Source organism: Suillus fuscotomentosus (assembly GCF_016647785.1).
Source record: "Suillus fuscotomentosus strain FC203 chromosome Unknown F5891scaffold_59, whole genome shotgun sequence".
NCBI classification, from domain to species: domain Eukaryota; kingdom Fungi; phylum Basidiomycota; class Agaricomycetes; order Boletales; family Suillaceae; genus Suillus; species Suillus fuscotomentosus.
The window spans coordinates 235,321-255,365 of record NW_024539571.1 but is presented as its reverse complement, the minus strand read 5'-3'; the positions used below and the strand labels follow the sequence as shown (position 1 = coordinate 255,365).

The 20,045-nt window shown below is 47.0% G+C and overlaps 5 protein-coding genes across 5 annotated transcripts; 4 read left to right on the top strand and 1 right to left on the bottom strand.

Moving 5' to 3' along the window:
* Positions 1–1,962: 1,962 nt before the first annotated feature.
* F5891DRAFT_1193521 (uncharacterized protein) lies at positions 1,963–2,852 on the top strand (the record flags this gene model as incomplete). The annotated part of the gene is made up of 2 exons (XM_041367759.1): positions 1,963–2,611; positions 2,662–2,852. 2 exons carry the CDS (start codon positions 1,963–1,965, stop codon positions 2,850–2,852), a joined length of 840 nt encoding a protein of 279 aa, XP_041221654.1.
* Positions 2,853–3,612: 760 nt separating this feature from the next.
* Positions 3,613–5,487, top strand: F5891DRAFT_1193520 (glycosyl hydrolase family 92-domain-containing protein; the record flags this gene model as incomplete). The annotated part of the gene is made up of 12 exons (XM_041367758.1): positions 3,613–3,700; positions 3,774–3,869; positions 3,920–4,230; positions 4,279–4,346; positions 4,396–4,483; positions 4,540–4,706; positions 4,761–4,842; positions 4,904–4,990; positions 5,037–5,085; positions 5,140–5,219; positions 5,290–5,391; positions 5,434–5,487. The coding sequence occupies 12 exons, from the start codon at positions 3,613–3,615 to the stop codon at positions 5,485–5,487; spliced, it is 1,272 nt and encodes a 423-aa protein (XP_041221653.1).
* A 336-nt stretch (positions 5,488–5,823) lies between these two features.
* F5891DRAFT_959304 (uncharacterized protein) lies at positions 5,824–7,377 on the top strand (the record flags this gene model as incomplete). The annotated part of the gene is made up of 8 exons (XM_041375641.1): positions 5,824–5,975; positions 6,026–6,154; positions 6,225–6,333; positions 6,384–6,574; positions 6,623–6,761; positions 6,809–6,937; positions 7,057–7,211; positions 7,257–7,377. The coding sequence occupies 8 exons, from the start codon at positions 5,824–5,826 to the stop codon at positions 7,375–7,377; spliced, it is 1,125 nt and encodes a 374-aa protein (XP_041221652.1).
* A 1,117-nt stretch (positions 7,378–8,494) lies between these two features.
* Positions 8,495–9,241, top strand: F5891DRAFT_1248414 (uncharacterized protein; the record flags this gene model as incomplete). The annotated part of the gene is made up of 3 exons (XM_041369853.1): positions 8,495–8,615; positions 8,644–9,101; positions 9,128–9,241. The coding sequence occupies 3 exons, from the start codon at positions 8,495–8,497 to the stop codon at positions 9,239–9,241; spliced, it is 693 nt and encodes a 230-aa protein (XP_041221651.1).
* Positions 9,242–19,153: 9,912 nt separating this feature from the next.
* Positions 19,154–20,017, bottom strand: F5891DRAFT_1193515 (uncharacterized protein; the record flags this gene model as incomplete). Its single annotated transcript, XM_041367757.1, has 3 exons — positions 19,154–19,652; positions 19,707–19,853; positions 19,926–20,017. 3 exons carry the CDS (start codon positions 20,015–20,017, stop codon positions 19,154–19,156), a joined length of 738 nt encoding a protein of 245 aa, XP_041221650.1.
* Between the last annotated feature and the right edge of the window lie 28 nt (positions 20,018–20,045).

Below are 20,045 nucleotides of genomic sequence, written 5' to 3'. Positions count from 1 at the left end.
CGACAATGTCTGGGCCACAGTCACTACAGGCGAAAGTCTGGGACACGATGGCAGTTAACAACGATCCCAGCAGAGTTTAAACCCCGCTCGATGTTTCGAACGGCCATGCTAATCAACCATCCTGCCGGCGTGCCCGCCCCGCCTAAGATCTCGCTGGAACGTTGCATGTTCGTGACCCACCTCAAGTCTGCCCACCCATCTCCTAGAGAAAGTCGGTTGTTGAGGGGGGCAGTATATCCGAGTCGGGGCAGCTACCAGAGAGGCCGGATGATGTCATCGTTGAACAACATAAGAACAGACAAAGATCAATATATGACATAGCGGCGAGCTCACCGTGTTGTTGTATGACAGCAAAAAGGCTCCCAACACACGGGGGGCACTTGTTACGGACAATGAGCAAGCATGAGAAACAGTGACAGCAACTTTCCTACTCCGCTTGGGTGTGCTGCTTCCTAGGTCCGTGCTTCCCAGACTTCATCCCAAACCGGCAGAGATGTTCTCGAACTTGAACGGTGTCAAAAAGTTGATTCGTCTTCATGAATGGCGCTACCTGAACCTCAAGCAACTTAGTTTACTACCCGACTCGGAGTTGAACGTTGAGTTATCACCTATCGCTCTACTAGTTGTCCAGAGTACCCACCATGCGTGCTCATCTAGCTCCCAAGTGAAGTTTCATCAGTGCATGTGGCGGCGTGCGCCCTCCACCGCACCAAACTTCACTCATCCGTCACTTTCACTGCCCTCGTCCTTCTCCGTGATTGAGGGTGTGCTTTTGGCGCCCACACTCTCGTATGGCCACCATCGTCGTTCTCCGTCAAAGCCCGCCTTCCCTCCACCACACTTATTAATATTTTCCTGCCAGCAATATCCGTTGTCACCGAGTCATCCGGCGTCAATGTCTTAAGCCTTAACCTCATCTCCCCCAGGTATGGACGATTGATTGTACTGCTAGTCTGTGCTGCTATTTACTAAGCCGAATAACCTCCAGCCTGCATCCTCCTGTGTCACCCATGAGACCAACTACAACCTCGTGGGGCCTGGCGCTACCTCCGAGCCTCGAAACCCTCGAAACCTTGCGCTGACTCCGACCCCCACGCCAGAGTGTGGCCTCCGAGTTCCAAAGGCCTCCCGCTACTTCCTGCTTTCGCTCAGTCACACCAGGTGTGGTATTGATAGGCGGCGGGAGACAGCAAGTCGGGCATAGTGGGCAGTCAGTAGTAACACACGACGGCGAGGTGCTTAACCTTATACACTGAATGTCTTAACTGCTGCTGGAAGCGACGTGACGCACGTACCCTGTTTTTCGGAGCTTGTGGGGCCAAGATTATTCTTCGGAAAAGTAGCAGGGCACATCTGACTCGTGTTTGATTTCTGACGCATTGGGCTACGCTTGGATAACATTGTTTTGGGCGAACGGCTGTAAAAGGAATTCGATTACTCGTTACTCCAATAGTCTTAGTTAGACTGCCTATTCTGATACGAGACCAATTGAAAGGAATAGAAGTTGCTTTATTTGCCCAATGCCTAGTTCGTAAATCCTGATTTGTCCTCTGGCCGAGACCGCTTGGCCAAATTGGTAAGGTGATGTCCTGTGATGTCCCCTTCGGAGTCAGCGAATGAACACCACAATGCCGCGATAATCAGTATTCATTCAGGAGAGACGACGACGTAAGAGTAAGTAAAAGTCGGTTTACACTCGTTTTTTTGACTAATAATCAAACCATGATAAGCTGACTTGCGAATGTAGTTCATTCAAATGGTGTTGGCCTTAGCACCTCAAGTTGCGGTACTAATAACCCTCAACTCAACTTATTACTACCACCATCGCTGTTGCACTTCAAGCTTCGAACGTGACTCAGACTCAGACTCTAACAGTACCAGGTACGCATGATCTCATAATACTGCGTTCTTGACAGTGTTTCTGACTAGTACTAGTAGCAGTCGCTGGACTTTACTAGTTCTATGGCTGATTGGCCCAACGAAGGCTCGGATGATGACCTGCTAACCTGGTCACCATTGCACAATGATTGGCTACCGGCGAGCGGCAGTAATGAGTCTTTTCCAAACGAGCCTGATGATGATGGCAGCATCCAGCCTGATCACAACATCACGATGCTTCCAGAGCATCACAGCAACTTGGACAGCTTGAACTACGACAATGGTAGCCACTTAGTATGGCCAATACAAAATCTACCTCAGGCTGACACGCCCAATCATTATCTGCCCCCGTGTCACGAGGCTCCCATTCATTTGTTCGAGCAGGGCGTCAGTCAGTCTGATGACCAGTTCCAAATGCTTCCTGACCCTGACCCTGACCTCGACGCCACTGACGCCAAGATCCACCGCGGGGCTAGACATGCGGGGCGCGATCATTCGGAGTATGTCCGAAATGCCACAGTTCATCCTTCCGTACCCATGACACCCCATTCACCATCGCCGTCCATGCCAGCGGGCACACAATTACAACCGCAGTTGATCCAAGAAGTGAAGGCGGATGCTGAGGTACACATGGTGAGGCTCATCTTTGAAACTACGTTTTTCCCTGTCGACGCCGTTTTGACTCGGATGGCGAACGATGCGCTTTCCGCTGCGGTCGCTAGGCACAACAATGGTATTTTTCTCTTTCTATTTTCTGTTTAGTAACTTATCGACGAAAACCAGCGGAGCTTAACCTGTGGAAAGAACGTATAGAAGGTTTTGAAGAGATTCAGAGACTGAAGGGCACTGTGACCACCATCCTAAAAGATTTCGAGACGGTGGCGCGATTCTCAGTCCTATTGGCGTATGATCTCTCTCTCGTGATTTCCGAGCGCGGGGACGCGCTGATAGCACACCGCATCAATACTATATGATCGCTGTTATTCAATGACTCGTTCCTCGACGGTATAATGGATGTGAGTGAAAATTCACTCAGCTTTTCTCCGTTTAACATGCCATGTCAGCTGTGCGGGAGCGATGGGCGCATCCAGCCCTTCCACGTACCCTTCGCACATTCCACCATCATCAGACTGGTTGAAATTCTTCTGTTTGAGCTGCAATACCACAGATTCATATTATTTGATGATTCAGACAAGTGGAAAACGTGCATTACGAACGTTTTAGCTGCTGGAGGAATGTTATGCAGGTGGCTATTGAGGCAGTATTCAACAGGTTTGTTTATAGCCGCTGAGTTTGTGGCTGAGGAAAACGCATCTTACTACGACAGCCTCATATACATAATTGGTCGGTTCGATCCTGATAAACGGCTCTTTTTTGAAGGATTATTGATGGATATCCGCAATCTTCTAAAACCTCCGGTTGTACCTGCCCCATAGTCACTTCAATGTTTTCGTGCTAGCTAGTTGTTTTTTTTCTTCGAGATTCGCTACCTGGTCATTTACATTCTGTACGTGATATACATGCTCTACTTGCGATGTGTTGCCTGTTCCAACTCGGCTTTTTCGCTCAGTTACCAGCAGAAGCAACGTTCGGAACCAGTCCGTCTATGCCAGAATTCCCTTTGTAACTGCTTAAGTTTATGAAATACCTTGCCTTTGAGCCCCCGCGCGCGTCGTCCCTCCCATTTGCGTCATCGTCTCTTCTCCACTGAACACTGGGACCGAGGAGATCCCTATGACATTTCCTCGTCCCAGACCTGGTCTGCGATATAGGCGGGAGCAACCAAGCTGGGCAGGCAAACGGTGCACGAGAGGACATGCAGGTGGGCTTGTCCTGGTTGAAAGACAATGTGCTACTAACAGTGTTCTACTATCGCTCGTGCATCTATAGGCTAGCATCAAGTTTTCCAGACGCAAACTACACGAATCATTCACTGCTGATCTTTCCACGCCTTCTACCACGTTCTACCTCGCTCATCTCGAATTGTTTATGTGAGCACTGCGCACTGCTGTCATAATTTAAGTGACAATACGCTCATCAGGTACGGTCTCGACGCAAAAGGACTCTCAGAACTTGATAGGCGGTACACCCTACCAATCAGGTGCACTCTTCTCATATGAGGGTAACCCAGAGGAAGTGATCCTTCGTGTGGGTATTTCATTCGTATCGACGGACCAGGCCTGTGTGAATGCCGAGGAGGAAATTGGCACAAGTTCCTTTGAGGAAATCCAGAAGGCGTCCAAGGCTCTTTGGCAAGAGAAGCTCAGCAAGATCAAGATCGATGTTGTAAACACGCTCCCTAATGTGACGGAGATGCTTTATTCTTCGCTGTACCGAGCGTCATTGACTCCTGTAGGTGTAAACCATCGTAACGAAGTTGAACTAACCATGTTTTTGCAGAAACTTAAGGCGCATTTGCGAACACGACATCATTCTACTTTGACTCTCTTTACTGTAGCTGGGATACGGTGAGCAACAATGATGTGATGTCAGAATTTAACTCACCCACATATGCAGTTCCGGACATTTTACCCCCTCATGGCTCTTCACTAGCACTCCCCAGTCGAATTCGCACAAATCGTGGACAACTACATCGATGGCTGGCGTAAACTCGGCTGGATGCCGGAATGCCACGCGAACAATCTTCCTGGGTGGACACAGGGCAGGTCAAGCGGTGACAGCATCGTCGCACAGTTTGCGGTGAACTATCACAGTGAGGCGCAAGCGCTGGGAATCAATCTCGACGACTTGTATGCCGCGCTTGTCGCGGACGGGCAGGTGAATCCGCCCGAATGGAATATAATGGGCAGGCAGGTGAATGTGTACAAGTGCGTGACTTCGTTGATAGCATATTAAATATGAGCGCTGAATTAGACTTGCAGGCGATTTTCTTGTGTACCTTTTGCTGTTCTAGACACTGGGAGTACCGGTAGACAGACCAGGGAGGGAAGTAGAACTCTTGAGGTGAATACTCTATTATCAATGCTGGCGTTACGATCTCATGACCCGGCTGTATGCATTCCAGTATGCATTCCAGGACTTCGGTATTCGTCAGGTGGCTCAAGTGCTTGGCGAAACAGACAATGTTGAATATTACACCAACCGATCATATGTGAGCAAATATCGGCTTCAAAAATCACTGATCGCAAACTTTACAGTGGTACCGCAATGTCTGGGATGCAACTGTGTACAGTGATGGATACCAAGGTTTGTTGGGTCGATGTAGTAATAGGGACGTCGATCCTGACGCTGTTATCGCAGGGTTCATGCAGAAGAGATTCCCCAATGGAACCTTCTATAACACCGACCCTGTCGACTGCTCGCCAAAGGACACCTTGAACGTCAGCATTCAAAATCGCGGATGGTGTCTCGACAGACAGCGGATCGGGCGTATCTCTGGTAGCAGAACAGAACATCGTAGCACCACCATTCACATCGAAGATCACGAAGGCATTTTTGGATGCAATACTAGCCAACGATGCTGTTCCCGAGCTAGTCAACTTTGGTATCTGTGTCAGTGTTTTCGAGGACTATTGCTGATTTGCCCGCTTATAGCTCGCCCAACAAGTCATCCCGCACCCTAGTGATGCTCGTAGCACCAATGCTTAACTTTCGCTTGAAGTGTCAGCCTCAACCAGACTCGGAAGCGAAAAAACCACTATGTTCCTTGCACTAACTCAAATTTTGCCAATGTCACTCAAAAGGAACTTGATTTTCCGCTACATCGAGATTTCCCCAAATGGCACTATATGCATTTGGGCAATCGCCGTTTCTTGTGGTGACATTACAATGTTTCCTTATAGGTATTTGTCCATCAGGACAGTTACCTTTACCGACTAGGCTGGATGGCCGCATCATATAAAGCGGGCGCTGTATCCGGTCAGTTTCATCCTCCTACCCTCACACTCCTTCTCCTGCTTATCCTGAACATTCATGTCTCAGACGATGGACGGCTCCCAACCTCCATCGCCGTCCCAACGGTCTTTGGCACAGTCCACGGCGGTGACGACATCTGAGAGTGCTCGACAGAGGCGCAAAATCGCTACCTTGGAAGAGAAGCTACAAGTCCTTGAGGCGGGGCATGCGATGAAAAAAAGGTAGAGGTTCCATTGAAATCTATCTAGTCCGGCTCGCTAACTATTGTCAGGGTCACAAGCTACTACATGTCCCAGGGAAGAGCTATCAGGCGCATGGTCACCTTATATGATTCCATTGAAGACTTGATCGGCGAGAACGACAGGAGGTGCGAAACCGAAAACGACGATGTCACCATTGAGTAAGTCATCTACTCCTGCGTCTTCAAGGTCGCAACAATAATAGTAGTACTCAAGGGTTTGTTAATACAGCCAGGATCGATTGCAAACAGGATATGTTACCCTTGGCAATGTCGTCCCGTGGCTTCAAGAAAGAACTTCAGAGTTGGAATACGAGGAGTACGTGCAAATGCTAAAAAAGGTGTGCTTCAGCAGTCTGAATAATTGACCTCGTGTTAAGTCGTCGTCCAGCTCAGGCAGGGGGCCGACAGTGCTCGAGGGGACGACACTTCGAAACTCAAGAGCCTCGTCCCCGATTGGGTGAATCGCGAATTCAAGCCTAATCCCCCAGTCGATCGCGAGGATAAACACTGCCGTGGATTTGTCCACGATGTTTGTGGCAGACTTCTCTGTCCAACAGAGCTGGACTGGCAAAACCCAATGTAAGTTGTATTGTACTCAAGATTCAGCGATCCTAACTTGTTCATCAGCATCAAAGCAGGGATTAGGGATCGTGTAGATGGCTATATCGTAACAGAAATGTCCTGGCCAATATTCCTGTATGAAAAATATACCGCCGATCAGAACAATTTAGAACAAGGTCTATTCAAAAGCACTCTTTTGGTTCAGGTATATCTTTCCTACTGAGTAGCTTGACGACATCTCACTTTCGGCAGGCCTTCAAAGCTATTTTTACCTCTCCTTCCTCTGCAAAAGACGTTGATGGTGATGGCGATGGAGCCAATGTCATTGAAAACAACAGACGTGCCCAAAAGGATTCTTCCGGCAAGAAAGTGAAGACGCATGTAGCGCAGATCATTAAGATGCATAAAGTCTCACCCCGTTCAATCGCGTATGTAGCATGTCAAGTAAGTTGTTTTTTCTTCATTCCCTTCCCAAGTACTAACAATATGTGATCTTACAGTTACGATTTGCACTCTCTTCTGTGACTTCATGGCGCTCAGTTGATGGGGAGTTCGACTACATCCAATTCTGGCGCAATATTGTAGACTTCTTTGAACGAGCCCCCGGTCGAGTAGCGCAGTGCAATGTCAGTCGACTACTGACATGGTGGACGAGGTGCGTTTTTGTAAAACAGAATGAACAATCCCTAAGTTATCTCAGGAAAGTCTTCGGCACAAGTCGCCGTGCAGAAATTAGCGACACGGCAATGTCCAACATGTCCGTGAACGCTCTTGCGAGGCAGCGGGCACAACTGGATGATGCCCTCTTTGACTCCGATTAGTTCATTTATCATCCCGGTACGACTTCTACAATGATGGTCTTGCCAGCCCACCTCGACAGCTGCTCTCCGAGGGTTGTATATTCAGTGTCGCCGTTGGTCATTAATTACCAAATTACAATAGTAGCTTGCCATTTTAATACCATGATGATTGAAACATACTTCTCCTGGTGTGAAACTTGAGTAGATGATTCAAATGTCAATTGAATTGCTGGTTCGCCATACAAACAGTGTGAACCTCAGACCGAAGTGAGAAAATGCAGCACAATTCGTATTTCCTGTCATGTTCCCATCGCAGGCTAGAAAGCATGGATTTGCGGAGCGACTAATATTCTAGTTCTCATGTTTGTCTCAGAAACAGAGCATGGACGTACGAGGTGACGCAGCACGGCTCGAGAGTGGTGATATCTGTATCATTCGGTTCTCATATCCGTCTCATACACAAGGCATAGACATACGGGGTGACGGAACATAGCGCAATAAGGGCGATACCTCTACCTTCTAGTTCTCATGTTCAACTTAGGCGGAAAACATAGATGTGCAAGGTGATGGAATACAACTCGAAAGCCTTGATATATGTATCGTTTAGTTCTCATGTTCATCTCAGAAACAAAGGATGGACGTACGAGGTGACGCAGCATGGCTCGAGAATGGTGACATCTGTATCATTCGGTTCTCATATCCGTCTCATACACAAGGCATAGATGTACGGGGTGACGGAACATAGCGCGATAAGGGCGATACCTCTACCTTCTAGTTCTCATGTTCAACTTAGGCGGAAAACATAGATGTGCGAGGTGACGGAATACAACTTGAAAGCCTTGATATATGTATTGTTTAGTTCTCATGGTCATCTCAGAAACAAAGGATGGACGTATGAGGTGACGCAGCACGGCTCGAGAATGGTGACATCTGTATCATTCGGTTCTCATATCCGTCTCATACACAAGGCATAGACGTACGGGGTGACGGAACATAGCGCAATAAGGGCGATACCTCTACCTTCTAGTTCTCATGTTCAACTTAGGCGGAAAACATAGATGTGCGAGGTGACGGAATACAACTCGAAAGCCTTGATATATGTATCGTTTAGTTCTCATGTTCATCTCAGAAACAAAGGATGGACGTACGAGGTGACGCAGCACGGCTCGAGAGTGGTGATATCTGTAACGTCGAATTCTCATATCCGTCTCAGACACGAACCATAGACATGCGCGGCGACAAAATACAGCTCGATAGTGGTGATGTCTGTATGTTCATGCCTTTCAGAACAAAAAGCACAGACGTATGAGGTGAGAACCATAATATTGACAGCGGCAATATCTGGATCTTCTGGCGTTCATGTCTATCCTAAACAGAAAGCATCAACGTGCGAGGTGGACACAATTGTAAAAACATTCCGAAATTACAGTACCGCACGTAGTAGTGCTGCCGAAGTCCAGTTCAGTCCGGTTCTTGGGCCAAATTTTCCGAACGCCAAACCGAACCATAGGTTCGGTTTAGCTGTTTGGTCGAACCCTGGACCGAACGTCACTGAACGCGTTCGGGAGGTCCGGTTCGCGTTCGAACCGGGTTCAACCAAGCTTGCAGATGATGGGCTGGAGCTCCACCACGAACGCCATGCGCAAACGCCCAGTGCATGTCAGCAACTGCTGACATGGCTCAGAGGAGTGCGGACGACAGACGAGAGTAGGAGGAGGGAAGAAGACGAGGAGATCTCGCGAAGGGTAAGTGGGCATTGGGAACACGGCAGCGTTGGGATGGTGCTCTAGGGGACTTGTGCAAGGTGCTGGGTCGTGAGGAGTCAGCATATCCCAGTAGACAAGGAAAGTTCAAGGAAGCTGCCTACCTTGTGTTGATGGTCTAGATACAGTCTCGAGGCATGTGTGAATGATTCGATGAAATCAAAGCCTCTACGGGTATATTGTCAACACGTCAACGTTCCAATGTTCACATCCAGAACATTCCCTATAGAACTAGTGCTTACTACCCAAATATCAAGATCATAATACCACTCATCAGAATTGACAATCCTCTCTTTGTATCAACACAACCTGCATCAGATAGTGTACGTTCCATTAGCTGTCATATAGCTATCCCAAAATCCGACCTCACCTTCGGGACCCGATTGAGAGCCTTTTAGCTTTTTGCAACGTCGACAGCAGTTAATGTTGCCCGCGTTCTCACAAGGACCCCAGGGGCAGTTGTTCCGATGTCAAGTTCCACCTTTTCAAAGTTGTGCGAGTCCTGAGAGTCGTCTGACACATTTGCAGTATCTGTTGAGGGCGAATCAGAGCGTGAGGGATCCATACTTGACTTGTACAACTGGCTGCTTTTGTGCATATGTACGAACTTGTTTTGGCAGAGACAGCACATGTTAGTACAGTGGCTCAAAAAAGTGTCCCAATGTTTGTAGGTTTTCATGTAATTGTGTTATTGCGAGCCAGGGTGTGAGGATCTGACTAAGTCAAAGGGAGGTCCCAAAAAGCTCCGCTTCTCGGCTACAATTATGTCCCCTATAGCGTGAGAATCCATTGACGCCGTGCGAAGATATGGCTATTTTAATTAGGTGACTCATTGGCACACTTTTTTGAGTTTGAATCAATTATACATAATCTCTATAATTCTAGTACTTAGTGTTTCCTCCCTTAGCTTTAATGACTGCTGCTACCCTCCTAGGCATACTTTCTATCAATTTCTGACACTCCTCCTTAGCAATCTTTCCCCACTCTACTACAACTCTCTCCCATAACTGAAATAGTCCATTAGGTGGGTCTTGATAGGCAGCAAGCATTCTCTTGAGTAATTCCCAAAGATGTTCAATGGGATTGAGGTCTGGAGACTGTGCTGGCCATGATAGGACAGTAATATCATGGTCCTCAAACCATTTGGTGGCCAACTTTGAGGTATGCTTGGGGTCATTATCTTGTTGGAAGATAATGTCTTCTTCATCAATACCTGATTCTTGCATGCTTTTGAGCAGACACTCCTCCAGAATGGAGACATACTGCTCTGCATTCATCCTCCCCTCCACCTCACATAGAATTCCCACCCCATGCCACCCCATGCAGCCCCACACCATCATATTTCCTCCTCCAAACTTAAGAGTACCTTTCACTTCTTTTTCTCCAAGTGGATCTCCTGCCTTTTTCCAAACATACTCTTGACCATCTGACCCCATCCTATTGATTTTAGTTTCATCTGACCAAATAACTCTCTTCCAGTCCTCTATAGTCCAGTGCTGGTGCTTTAAAGCAAATGCTAGTCTCCTTTTCCTATGGGCTGGTGACAGTAGGGGTTTCTTCTTCTTGACTACAGCTTTAAGATTGGCTTCCTTGAGGGTGTTTCTGACTGTTTGAGTGGAGACAGTGGTAGTGATGATGGAATTGATGTATTTTGTGGCTTGAACAGCAGTAGAGGCCTTTCCAGATATAATATGATGAACAAGAGCTCTTTTGTCATGCAGAGTAAGTTTAGAAGGACGACCCATTTTGACATTTTCTTTGTTGGGAATATTCTGGTTGATAACCCTGGCAATAGTTGACTTCCCCAGACCAGTTTTGGAGGCAATCTGCCTGATAGATAGACCAGAGGTGGAGAGAAAAAGGATATTATCTCTTTGAGAAGAGGAAATAGACTTCATGCTGATTATGAGGGACATGATGTTATTGGAAGGGTTTATATATGTACAGGATATTAAAATGAGACCATATTGTCAATATGGGACCATTTATATATATATTTGTAAATGGTGTCATGTCTAAATGATCTGATTTTCATATTTTAATAGAAACTCAAAAAAGTGTCCCAATGAGTCACCTAATTAAAATAGCCATATCTTCGCACGGCGTCAATGGATTCTCACGCTATAGGGGACATAATTGTAGCCGAGAAGCGGAGCTTTTTGGGACCTCCCTTTGACTTAGTCAGATTCTCACACCCTGGCTCGCAATAACACAATTACATGAAAACCTACAAACATTGGGACACTTTTTTGAGCCACTGTATATGTACATGAACGAGAAGCAAATCACTTACTTAATGGTTCACCTCCATGACCAAGCTCATAAGATACTGATGGCCGATTTCCAGTGTCTCCTCGAGTTAACATCATAATAGAATGAGGCAGCGTTGGGCAGTACCAGAAGGCTGAGAGGGTGCCCCCCCATCCAGAGTCGAGTCTACATGCGCATTGCACAACGTACCTAAAACATAGTGAGAAATCCAAGTTGTCAATGTAAATAGTAGCAGCGAAACTGAGGTAGTGTAGGGCGACGGTCGTGGTGGGGTTCGAACGCGTCCGAACCGGTTCTGGGTAGCTCCGAACCCCGAACCGGACTCAAGGTTCAGTCCAGGGGCCATGCCGGACCTGGGACCGGACCTTGAGTCCGGTTCGGAAAGGTTCGGGTTCGAACCGAGGTTCAGAACCGAACTGCGGCAGCACTAGCACGTAGCACATGGCGTATTCAGCACGTTATCTTTATCTGCAGGCTGTCGGCGGTCTTGTCTTCGGTTCCAGGAGGTTTATATAAATGCCTAGTATTACCAAGCAATAGCATAATTCTTGGGATCGATAATGCACACACAGACTTTCCAAATACACTAATAAACAATTACTAATGTAGAGAGCCAGAAACACGACAACGCGAGATGATGACAATTAAGTGTAGAATTGCGAGATGACAATCATAGTAAAATATATTGAAATAAGTGCCGAGGTCAACCACGAGCCACTGCCCTCAAACCTTCAACCGACTGTTTATGTTATGAAAATGTACTGCCCGTGCAAAGCTAAAACAAATAAAGTTTCCATATCCAAACATGAGACATTATCTAGGCAAGGCGCAATGACACACTATATTATGGGCAATGCGAAGTGAGAACAATTAGGTACAGGTCCGAGAGTTTAGAGCATGTGGAAGACATACTGGCATCGCACCCCCATCCATCACATATTGGATAGTTAGGATATTTACTTTGGTAATGGCCGCATCAAAAATTACTGAAGTGGGGGATAAAGACACTTATGTTTGCTCACGGTGGTACGACGGACAACATTGATACCAAGCGGAAAGTTGGATGTTACAGAGTGAACATATACATTTACAACAGACAGCCGAAAGACCCGAATAAATATATATAAAGGTTCCTGTGCGCTTAGCACACACATCATCGGTATCTGCAAGATACTGACTTCTGCACTTTCCTTCCAACTTGTGAACCTTGGTCCCGATGTTGCGAACATGAATCGTTGACACTAATCATTAGCTTTTGACCCACTTTACCCCTTGCATTCAATTTGAACGAATCGAATTAGTTCTTCTGCATCAGTGCACAAATTATCATGATTGCAAAACACTTGTTTTTAGACTTACCTTCCGAATTGAAGACATCATTCTCGATGTGGCGGCGAAGAATCGTTAAGACAGACACTTGACTTTTGCCGCGTCTACTACTTGATTTCGAGTTGCACAGCTTTATGAGTTTTTGGCGGTTTGCAAACCTGTGTACGTCAATTATGAACTCGTCTTTCCTCCATAAACTCATGCATGACCATGTAATGACCCATAGCAGGATTATACTGATGCTCGTGATTATTCTCTATATAAGGCAATATATGTCCTTCTCAAATTTCCCTAAGTTCACTGATGACTGCACCTGCCTATCATTTGCATATGCGGTGCTAGTATCCGAGAACCGTCTTGGGTGAATTTACATCCCAATGGTAATAGGTGAATGACGCCTCCGGTAGTCTAAACATGTCTTGACGGTATTCCCTGCAGATAGATTGTCTCGTTGTCTTGATGACTTACTTTTGAAATTTACGGGACACGTCCCTCCCTAGAGATTCTGCCTGCAATCCTCGATCGCAAGCATATCCTCATTTCTATCAAAGTCCTTGTGAAAATAAGGAGCACCTGATTGAACGACGTGTCAGCGTTCCTTAGTTCTTTTCTTGATGGCACGACCATCATCGTGAACACTGGGGTCCTCGGACCTCGTCATGACACGTAGCACAAGAACACGACATTTCGGTTCTATCTGAACATGGAAGAAATGCCTTCGAGTTCGATCTTGGTTACTCCATAAGTATTCGCAGCATGGAGTCGAACTATCCACGACACCGCAGTATCGGTTTCTGTAACCGGCAGGTGTAGATGGATCCTTGATCATCCGATCAAGCAATTCTCGATTGTAGCAGGCTGCACAATGATTTTTTCTACATCACAAGTGCAGTTGCTTCGAGTCGCTCAAAAAAGGTCACTAGTACTATAGGATGAAGAAGGGCATCACATAAAACATCTTTCACTGTGATCCCCTGTATTTTGGCATTCTGCCGGTCTATGCTTTCGTAGCGTGGTGGCTGGTGAGCGAGAATGAAATGATTTGGACAATGACTTAGATACAGCGATTTAACAGGGTCTAAATGATGAGGAAAAGGATGTTTGGGCGTGGGCTTCTCATTCAGGCGCATGTGCACCGCAGCAGAAGGAATTGAGTAGTCTAGCCGTACCCTGAGAGAGGAGGCAGCGGGTGAGCCAAGGAATAATAAAGTAAAATGGAGTAAATAGGCAAATCTCAGGCTATTGCTGAACTATTGAGACTAAACTATCTTGCCATCGTCGTGGGTCAGAGCAAGGTAGCACACGCCTAGGTGTGCCTCACTCATGCGTAGACTCGATTCTATGCTAACCCCTTCTCAACAATCTTGACTCACTTTGGCTTTTACGAAAATTGGTGACTATTTCATTAATCATCATTGGATGGACAGTCTTAAGGCCGTTACAACCAGCACTTCCATTACCGGCCTGACCAAACCTGAAGAATGTCCATCCAATGATGATCGACGAAATTTTCGTAACAGCCAAAGTGACTCAAGATTGTTGATGTGCGAATTTAAGGCCTTGAACGCGTGTCACCAGTTGTATGTTCGATAAAGGGACTTCAAATGGATATGTTCTTCCTGCATCACCCGGACCACGAAGAATAACATTCAGCGCATAGTATAAAACGCCGTCTGCTTACCGTCTCATTCAGATCGATTTGACCCCATATCCATCCTCACAAACAATGCATCTCCCCTCTGTCGTCGCCGTTGCTTTTGCTTTGATGGCATTAGTGTCTGCCACTCCCCTTAACATTGATAGCAGCGGGAAGTGTCCTAAATTGTGCGCGACAGAAAATTGCTGCCCTGGGCAGAAATGTATGTTAAGGAGCGGCATCGTATACGTGAGTATAAGTATCTTGCGTCTTGAATTTAACCACACGACTCACCGGCGTGGTAGCCCGTCTTTCAGTGTCTTCAAGACGGATGACTGCATGACACGCAAACGTTTCAACTACGGTGAGTCGTATTTCTACTTCAATCAGCATCGGTGCACATGATGGCTGATGGCACGACATAAAAACTACTACTAGTTCGATGTTGATTTGACCAATGTCTTGGTTCTGAACAAATTTGACTGCCGCTCGAGCAATGGAAATCTTGGAATAGGGGAAATACTTGAATAAATAGAATGACTAAAGTACTTACGAGTTTTGCAGTCTCGTTGTACGCTTGAACATTGAAGCCTCGATGGCACCATGAGTCCTCCCCTCATAGGCGCTGTTGACTAGTTATGAATGCATTTTTAGTCTGCACTGGACCACTGGAATATGTCACAACCCTACTGAATGGTGGTCTATCTCGAAAGTTGTCGTTATCAAACTGCGAAAGCTCGAGATCCCGAAATCTGAAATTGCACCAGGCCGGGGCGAGTGATCCATGTACTTCCAACCATGGACGTCTGGACAATGAAAATATCGTGGATCTGCGAATGGAAGACTACATGGTAGTCATCAAAGCCATTAAGAAAAAGTATCCGGCACAAAGTACCGGCCGGTTGATGTTTGTATCCGCTTGAAGAAGTAAACAATTCAAGTATAAGGTTAAGGTTAAGTCCCAGTGAAAATCGACAAGAATGAGGTAGATAGGTAGCAATAGACGTCTAAGTACAGATTGAGATAGATAGAAATCTAAGAAATTCGAGATGAGAAATTTGCAAAATGAGAAATTAAAATGCAAAGTGCAAAGTTCTCAAACATGCGTTTCATTTTGCAACATATGCTATGCAAATTACAATCAAATTTTGCATATTTGGAAACTTTGATTGCAATTCGTGCATGCTTAGATCAGATTGCATCGACATTCGAAATCGCTAAGTCCGAATCTGCTTAGTATGGACTCCATCCAGGCTGGCGCACACAGATTAGACGACGGCACCACTATCTATGTCTGCGACTGTGATGCCTGTCTTCGTAAGACAGGAGGACGGAATACACAGGTATCGCGAGCTACTTACTTTAGACACAAGCCCATCAGACTCGCCGCATCAATTCTTCTTCCTCCGATCGCTCTTAGCATTGCGCCAGATCTCCCATCACCAGATCTTCGACACACCCCTCCACCAGCTGCATCCTCGTCCAGCAAGAGGCCACAGGAAGATCTCGATGGTGGGGGACCTAGAAATCAGAAAAAGGGACGTTCTGACAGCCCAGAACTAGTGCATACATCTGAGGTAAGTCCGATTGTTTTATTCCAGAGGCTCACTCACATATTTCTAAACAGCCTGACACCCACCCTGATGACGCTCATGAAGGTACGAGTCCTTCTACTCGATCATGATCGAGAATTAAATATTATCTAGATTTTTATCAGTATGATGGCCTCGAGTATGACACCATACCTGAGGAGCTTCCTGACGATCGGCTTCCTGATGAGGCCCTTCTAGAAGAGGATCAAAATTCTGACCAACCTCGCGGTTCTCAAGGTGCCGCACAGCCAGACCAACAACCTCCGGTGGCACCTATTGATCATATCGACGATCTCGATCAAAACGGAGAAGAGGGGAACGGAGAAGAGGGGAACGGATCAGAGGGGAATGGGGCAGAAACACGAACGATGGGCTGGACTGATGAAGACTTAGACGGACTTCACTGCATGGCGCGTCTTCAGGATGCTCAAGACGCCATGGCTTTTATCACTGCCCTTCGAAAAGCTTCTCTGGATGACCCTTTTGCCCGTCTACCTCCTGATGCGCTCGATCGACTTCGAAACCCACCACGTGCACTCCCCGACGTCACAGATCCCGATCTCTTAATGTCCCTTAAGCTTTTTTTTGCCGACACGACGATCAAGGCGTACGACCTCATTCGCGCAGCCATTTCCGAACGACACCCCGATGACGACGTGTACAGCCACTACCGTGTCAAGCAGCTCTGCACTGAACTCAGTGGGGTTGTACCCCTTGTGCACGATATGTGTATCAACACGTGCTTGGCCTTTACAGGCCCCTTCGTCGATCTTGATCAATGCCCAAGGTGCGGGGAAGATCGTTGGGATCAGAAGAGAAGCACCCCGCAAAAGAAGGTTGCTCGACAGAAATTCGACACATATCCTATTGGTCCCCAATTACAGGCTCTATGGCGGCATCCTGATCACGCCGAAAAGATGCGCTGGCGTGAGCAGCGCACACAGGAAATTTTGGAGGCGTTAGGCATGACAGATGGGATTCCTGACGTCTATGAAGATGTCCTTCATGGGAAGCAGTATCTAGACGCCTGCCAATCGGGGAAAATTAAAGAAGGTGATCCCGTACTCATGTTCTCGATCGATGGGGCCCAGCTGTATGAATCCAAGCAGTCGGACTGCTGGATCTATATCTGGGTCCTGTTTGATCACTCCCCGGATAAACGCTATAAAAAGAAGTACGTCCTCCCTGGCGGCATAATTCCTGGCCCCAAAAAACCTAAAAACCTTGACTCGTTCATATTCCCCGGACTCCATCACTTATGCGCGATCCAGGCCGAGGGTCTTCCAATCTGGGATGGCGCACTTCACAGATTATTCACCTCCAATCCTTTCCTTTTTGTCGCAACTGCAGATGGGCCTGGAATGGCATTTCTCACCGGTCTCGTCGGACATCACGGCAAAATGAGCTGCAGGCTCTACTGTGGGCTTCCTGGTCGACATAAACTAGGTGCCCCCACTTACTATCCTGTACTTCGCCAGCCGATCGGTAACCACGATCACCCCAATATTCTCATCCATCAATTACCCCCCGCCGGATCATTCGATTACGAGGCAAATCTCCGTCGCATTGTCTCCTGCAGAAACGCTGCAGAATATGAATTCGCGCGCCTGGAAACAGGCATCACAAAGCCTAGCATCTTCTGCGGATTTCATTCTGATCGCATTCTCCCAGTGCCGCACTCATTCGGTTCAGACATTATGCATGTAGCTGCCATCAACGCTGGAGATCTACTGATACCACTCTGGAGAGGGACATTTAGAGCCGACCCAACGGATGATAAAGCCACATGGCGCTGGGCTGTACTCGTTAAGGAAACTTGGAGGAAGCATGGATCGAGTATTGCTGACGCGACACCATACTTGCCCGGATCATTTGATCGCCCCCCTCGAAATCCCGCTGAAAAAATTCATAGCGGTTACAAAGCCTGGGAGTGGCTTCTGTATCTCTATGGAATGGGGCCAGCGACACTCTATGGAATCCTTCCAGAACCCTACTGGTCCAATTTTTGTCACCTTGCTCGAGGTTTGCGCCTCATGCAACAATATCATATTTCCCGTTCCGAACTTCTTGATGGCCATCAGCACCTTCTGGACTTCGCCGACGAATTCGAAGAAATCTATTACCAGCGCCGCAACGATCGGCTTCATTTCATTCGCCCATGGATTCATTCCCTCACTCATATCGGCCCTGAGACAGTCAACAAAGGCCCTCCCATCTGTTCTTCTCAATGGACTATGGAGAGGACAATCGGTAATCTCGGCCAAGAAATCCGCCTGCATAACTCGTCTGCCTACGCCAACCTTTCTCAACGTGCCATCCGACGCTGCCAGATCAATGCCCTCAAGGCCATCATTCCCACGATCGAACCATCAACAAACGCACTTCCTAAAGGATCCTTCGATCTCGGCGAAGGCTATATTTTACTCCGTCGACGAGAAAGAACTGCACACATGGTCCGGCCTTGCGAAGCTCAAGCTATAGTTAGATTCCTGGCCAATGACAGTGGCATCGAGATTCCTTCTGCACCTCCAATTACCAAGTGGGCACGTCTTCGCCTTCCCAATGGCCAGGTTGCAAGGTCGGCTTGGAAGGAAAACGCCATGACAAAACAGCCAAGGATGGCACGCAATGTTAAGGTATGTTTATTGCATCTACATAGTTCAGCAAACTTATTTTTTACAGTTACACCTCGACGGACAGACAGCAATCGGCGAAGTACATTACTACTTCAACATGACTATACATGATTGTCGCAGGACCTTCGCCATGGTCTCGGTATACAGCGATCCACATCAAGATCTTCTTCATTGTTCCTTTCACACCGTATTCGCATGTCACCACCGCGGGGACAATTCATTGCAACTGATCGAAGTTTGTGCCATTCAATCCGTTGTGGCTATGGTCCCGCATCAGTTTCCGGGTATCAACGGTATACTTTTCTATCTTATAGAGCGACCAGGTTTGGATATCATCACGATGAGTGGTATCAATGAGGAGGACATACCTGATGAGGATTAAGGTGAGTATTCTACTAGTATTTGACAGCATTAACTGACTACATCCCAAGACTAGAAGCTGACAAGGGAAGCTGATCGCATCATTGATCGCATCATTTTGAACATCGTTTGTATAACTTTCACGCATTTTTGAGTCGCTCATCTGTACAATGCATTCTAGTATACGAAAATACAATTCATTACTCTATTCTAATGAAGGTCCTTTAAGTCTTGTTTGATTTGACGCACTGTAAGAAAGCTGTTGTCGGCATGCGCACGATCATACCATTTGGCGTCTTCTTCTCGTGAAACATACTTCCAATAACAGGAATCTGGACCAGGGGGACTCGGAGTGTCGAAGAAGCTTTTCTTCTTGATCGGGGTCTTGATCGGTAAGTCTTCGACATCACTCTCCGGCTCGGTGACACTGCTGGGATCGTTTTTAGGAAGACTCTTGATCGAGGGCTGGGGTAAGGGCTGGGGTAAGTCTTCGACATCACTCTCCGGCTCGGTGACACTGCTTGGCTCGTTTTTAGGAAGATTCTTGATCGAGGGCTGGGGTAATTCTTCGATGTCACTCTCAGGCTCAGTGACACTGCTCGGCTCGTATTTTGGTGGGGGAGGGATTGGTGTTGTTTTCGCCAAAACAGATGGCACTTCTGGCTCGCTTTCTGACTCCATGACAGACTCCGTGGTGGATGTAGCTACACTGAAATTAATGAAGTCAAATGCACAAACTTACATTAAAAAACTTAAAACTCACTGTGTCACTGGTGGTAAGTCCATAAATGATACCAGACGTGCCCGAATCCTGAGAGCATGAGAAGAAGGCCAGCATGCAGGATTGGCAACCAAGTCGTCTGACAAAGTCATAACAGGTGTGCTCGAGCGGGTGTCGTTGGAATCAAGACTTAATATAATCGTTCGGTCAGATCCAGATCCCGAAGCAAAGAAGATCCGAAGCAGAGAACTTGATACTCACCTGGTATCAGCCTGGTAACCGTTATCAAGGTCATCAAGATCTGGATCCAATGATAGATCCAGAAAGTCCTGGATGGCTGATGGCAATGGCATAATGTGTTTGGACGATATACTATGGACT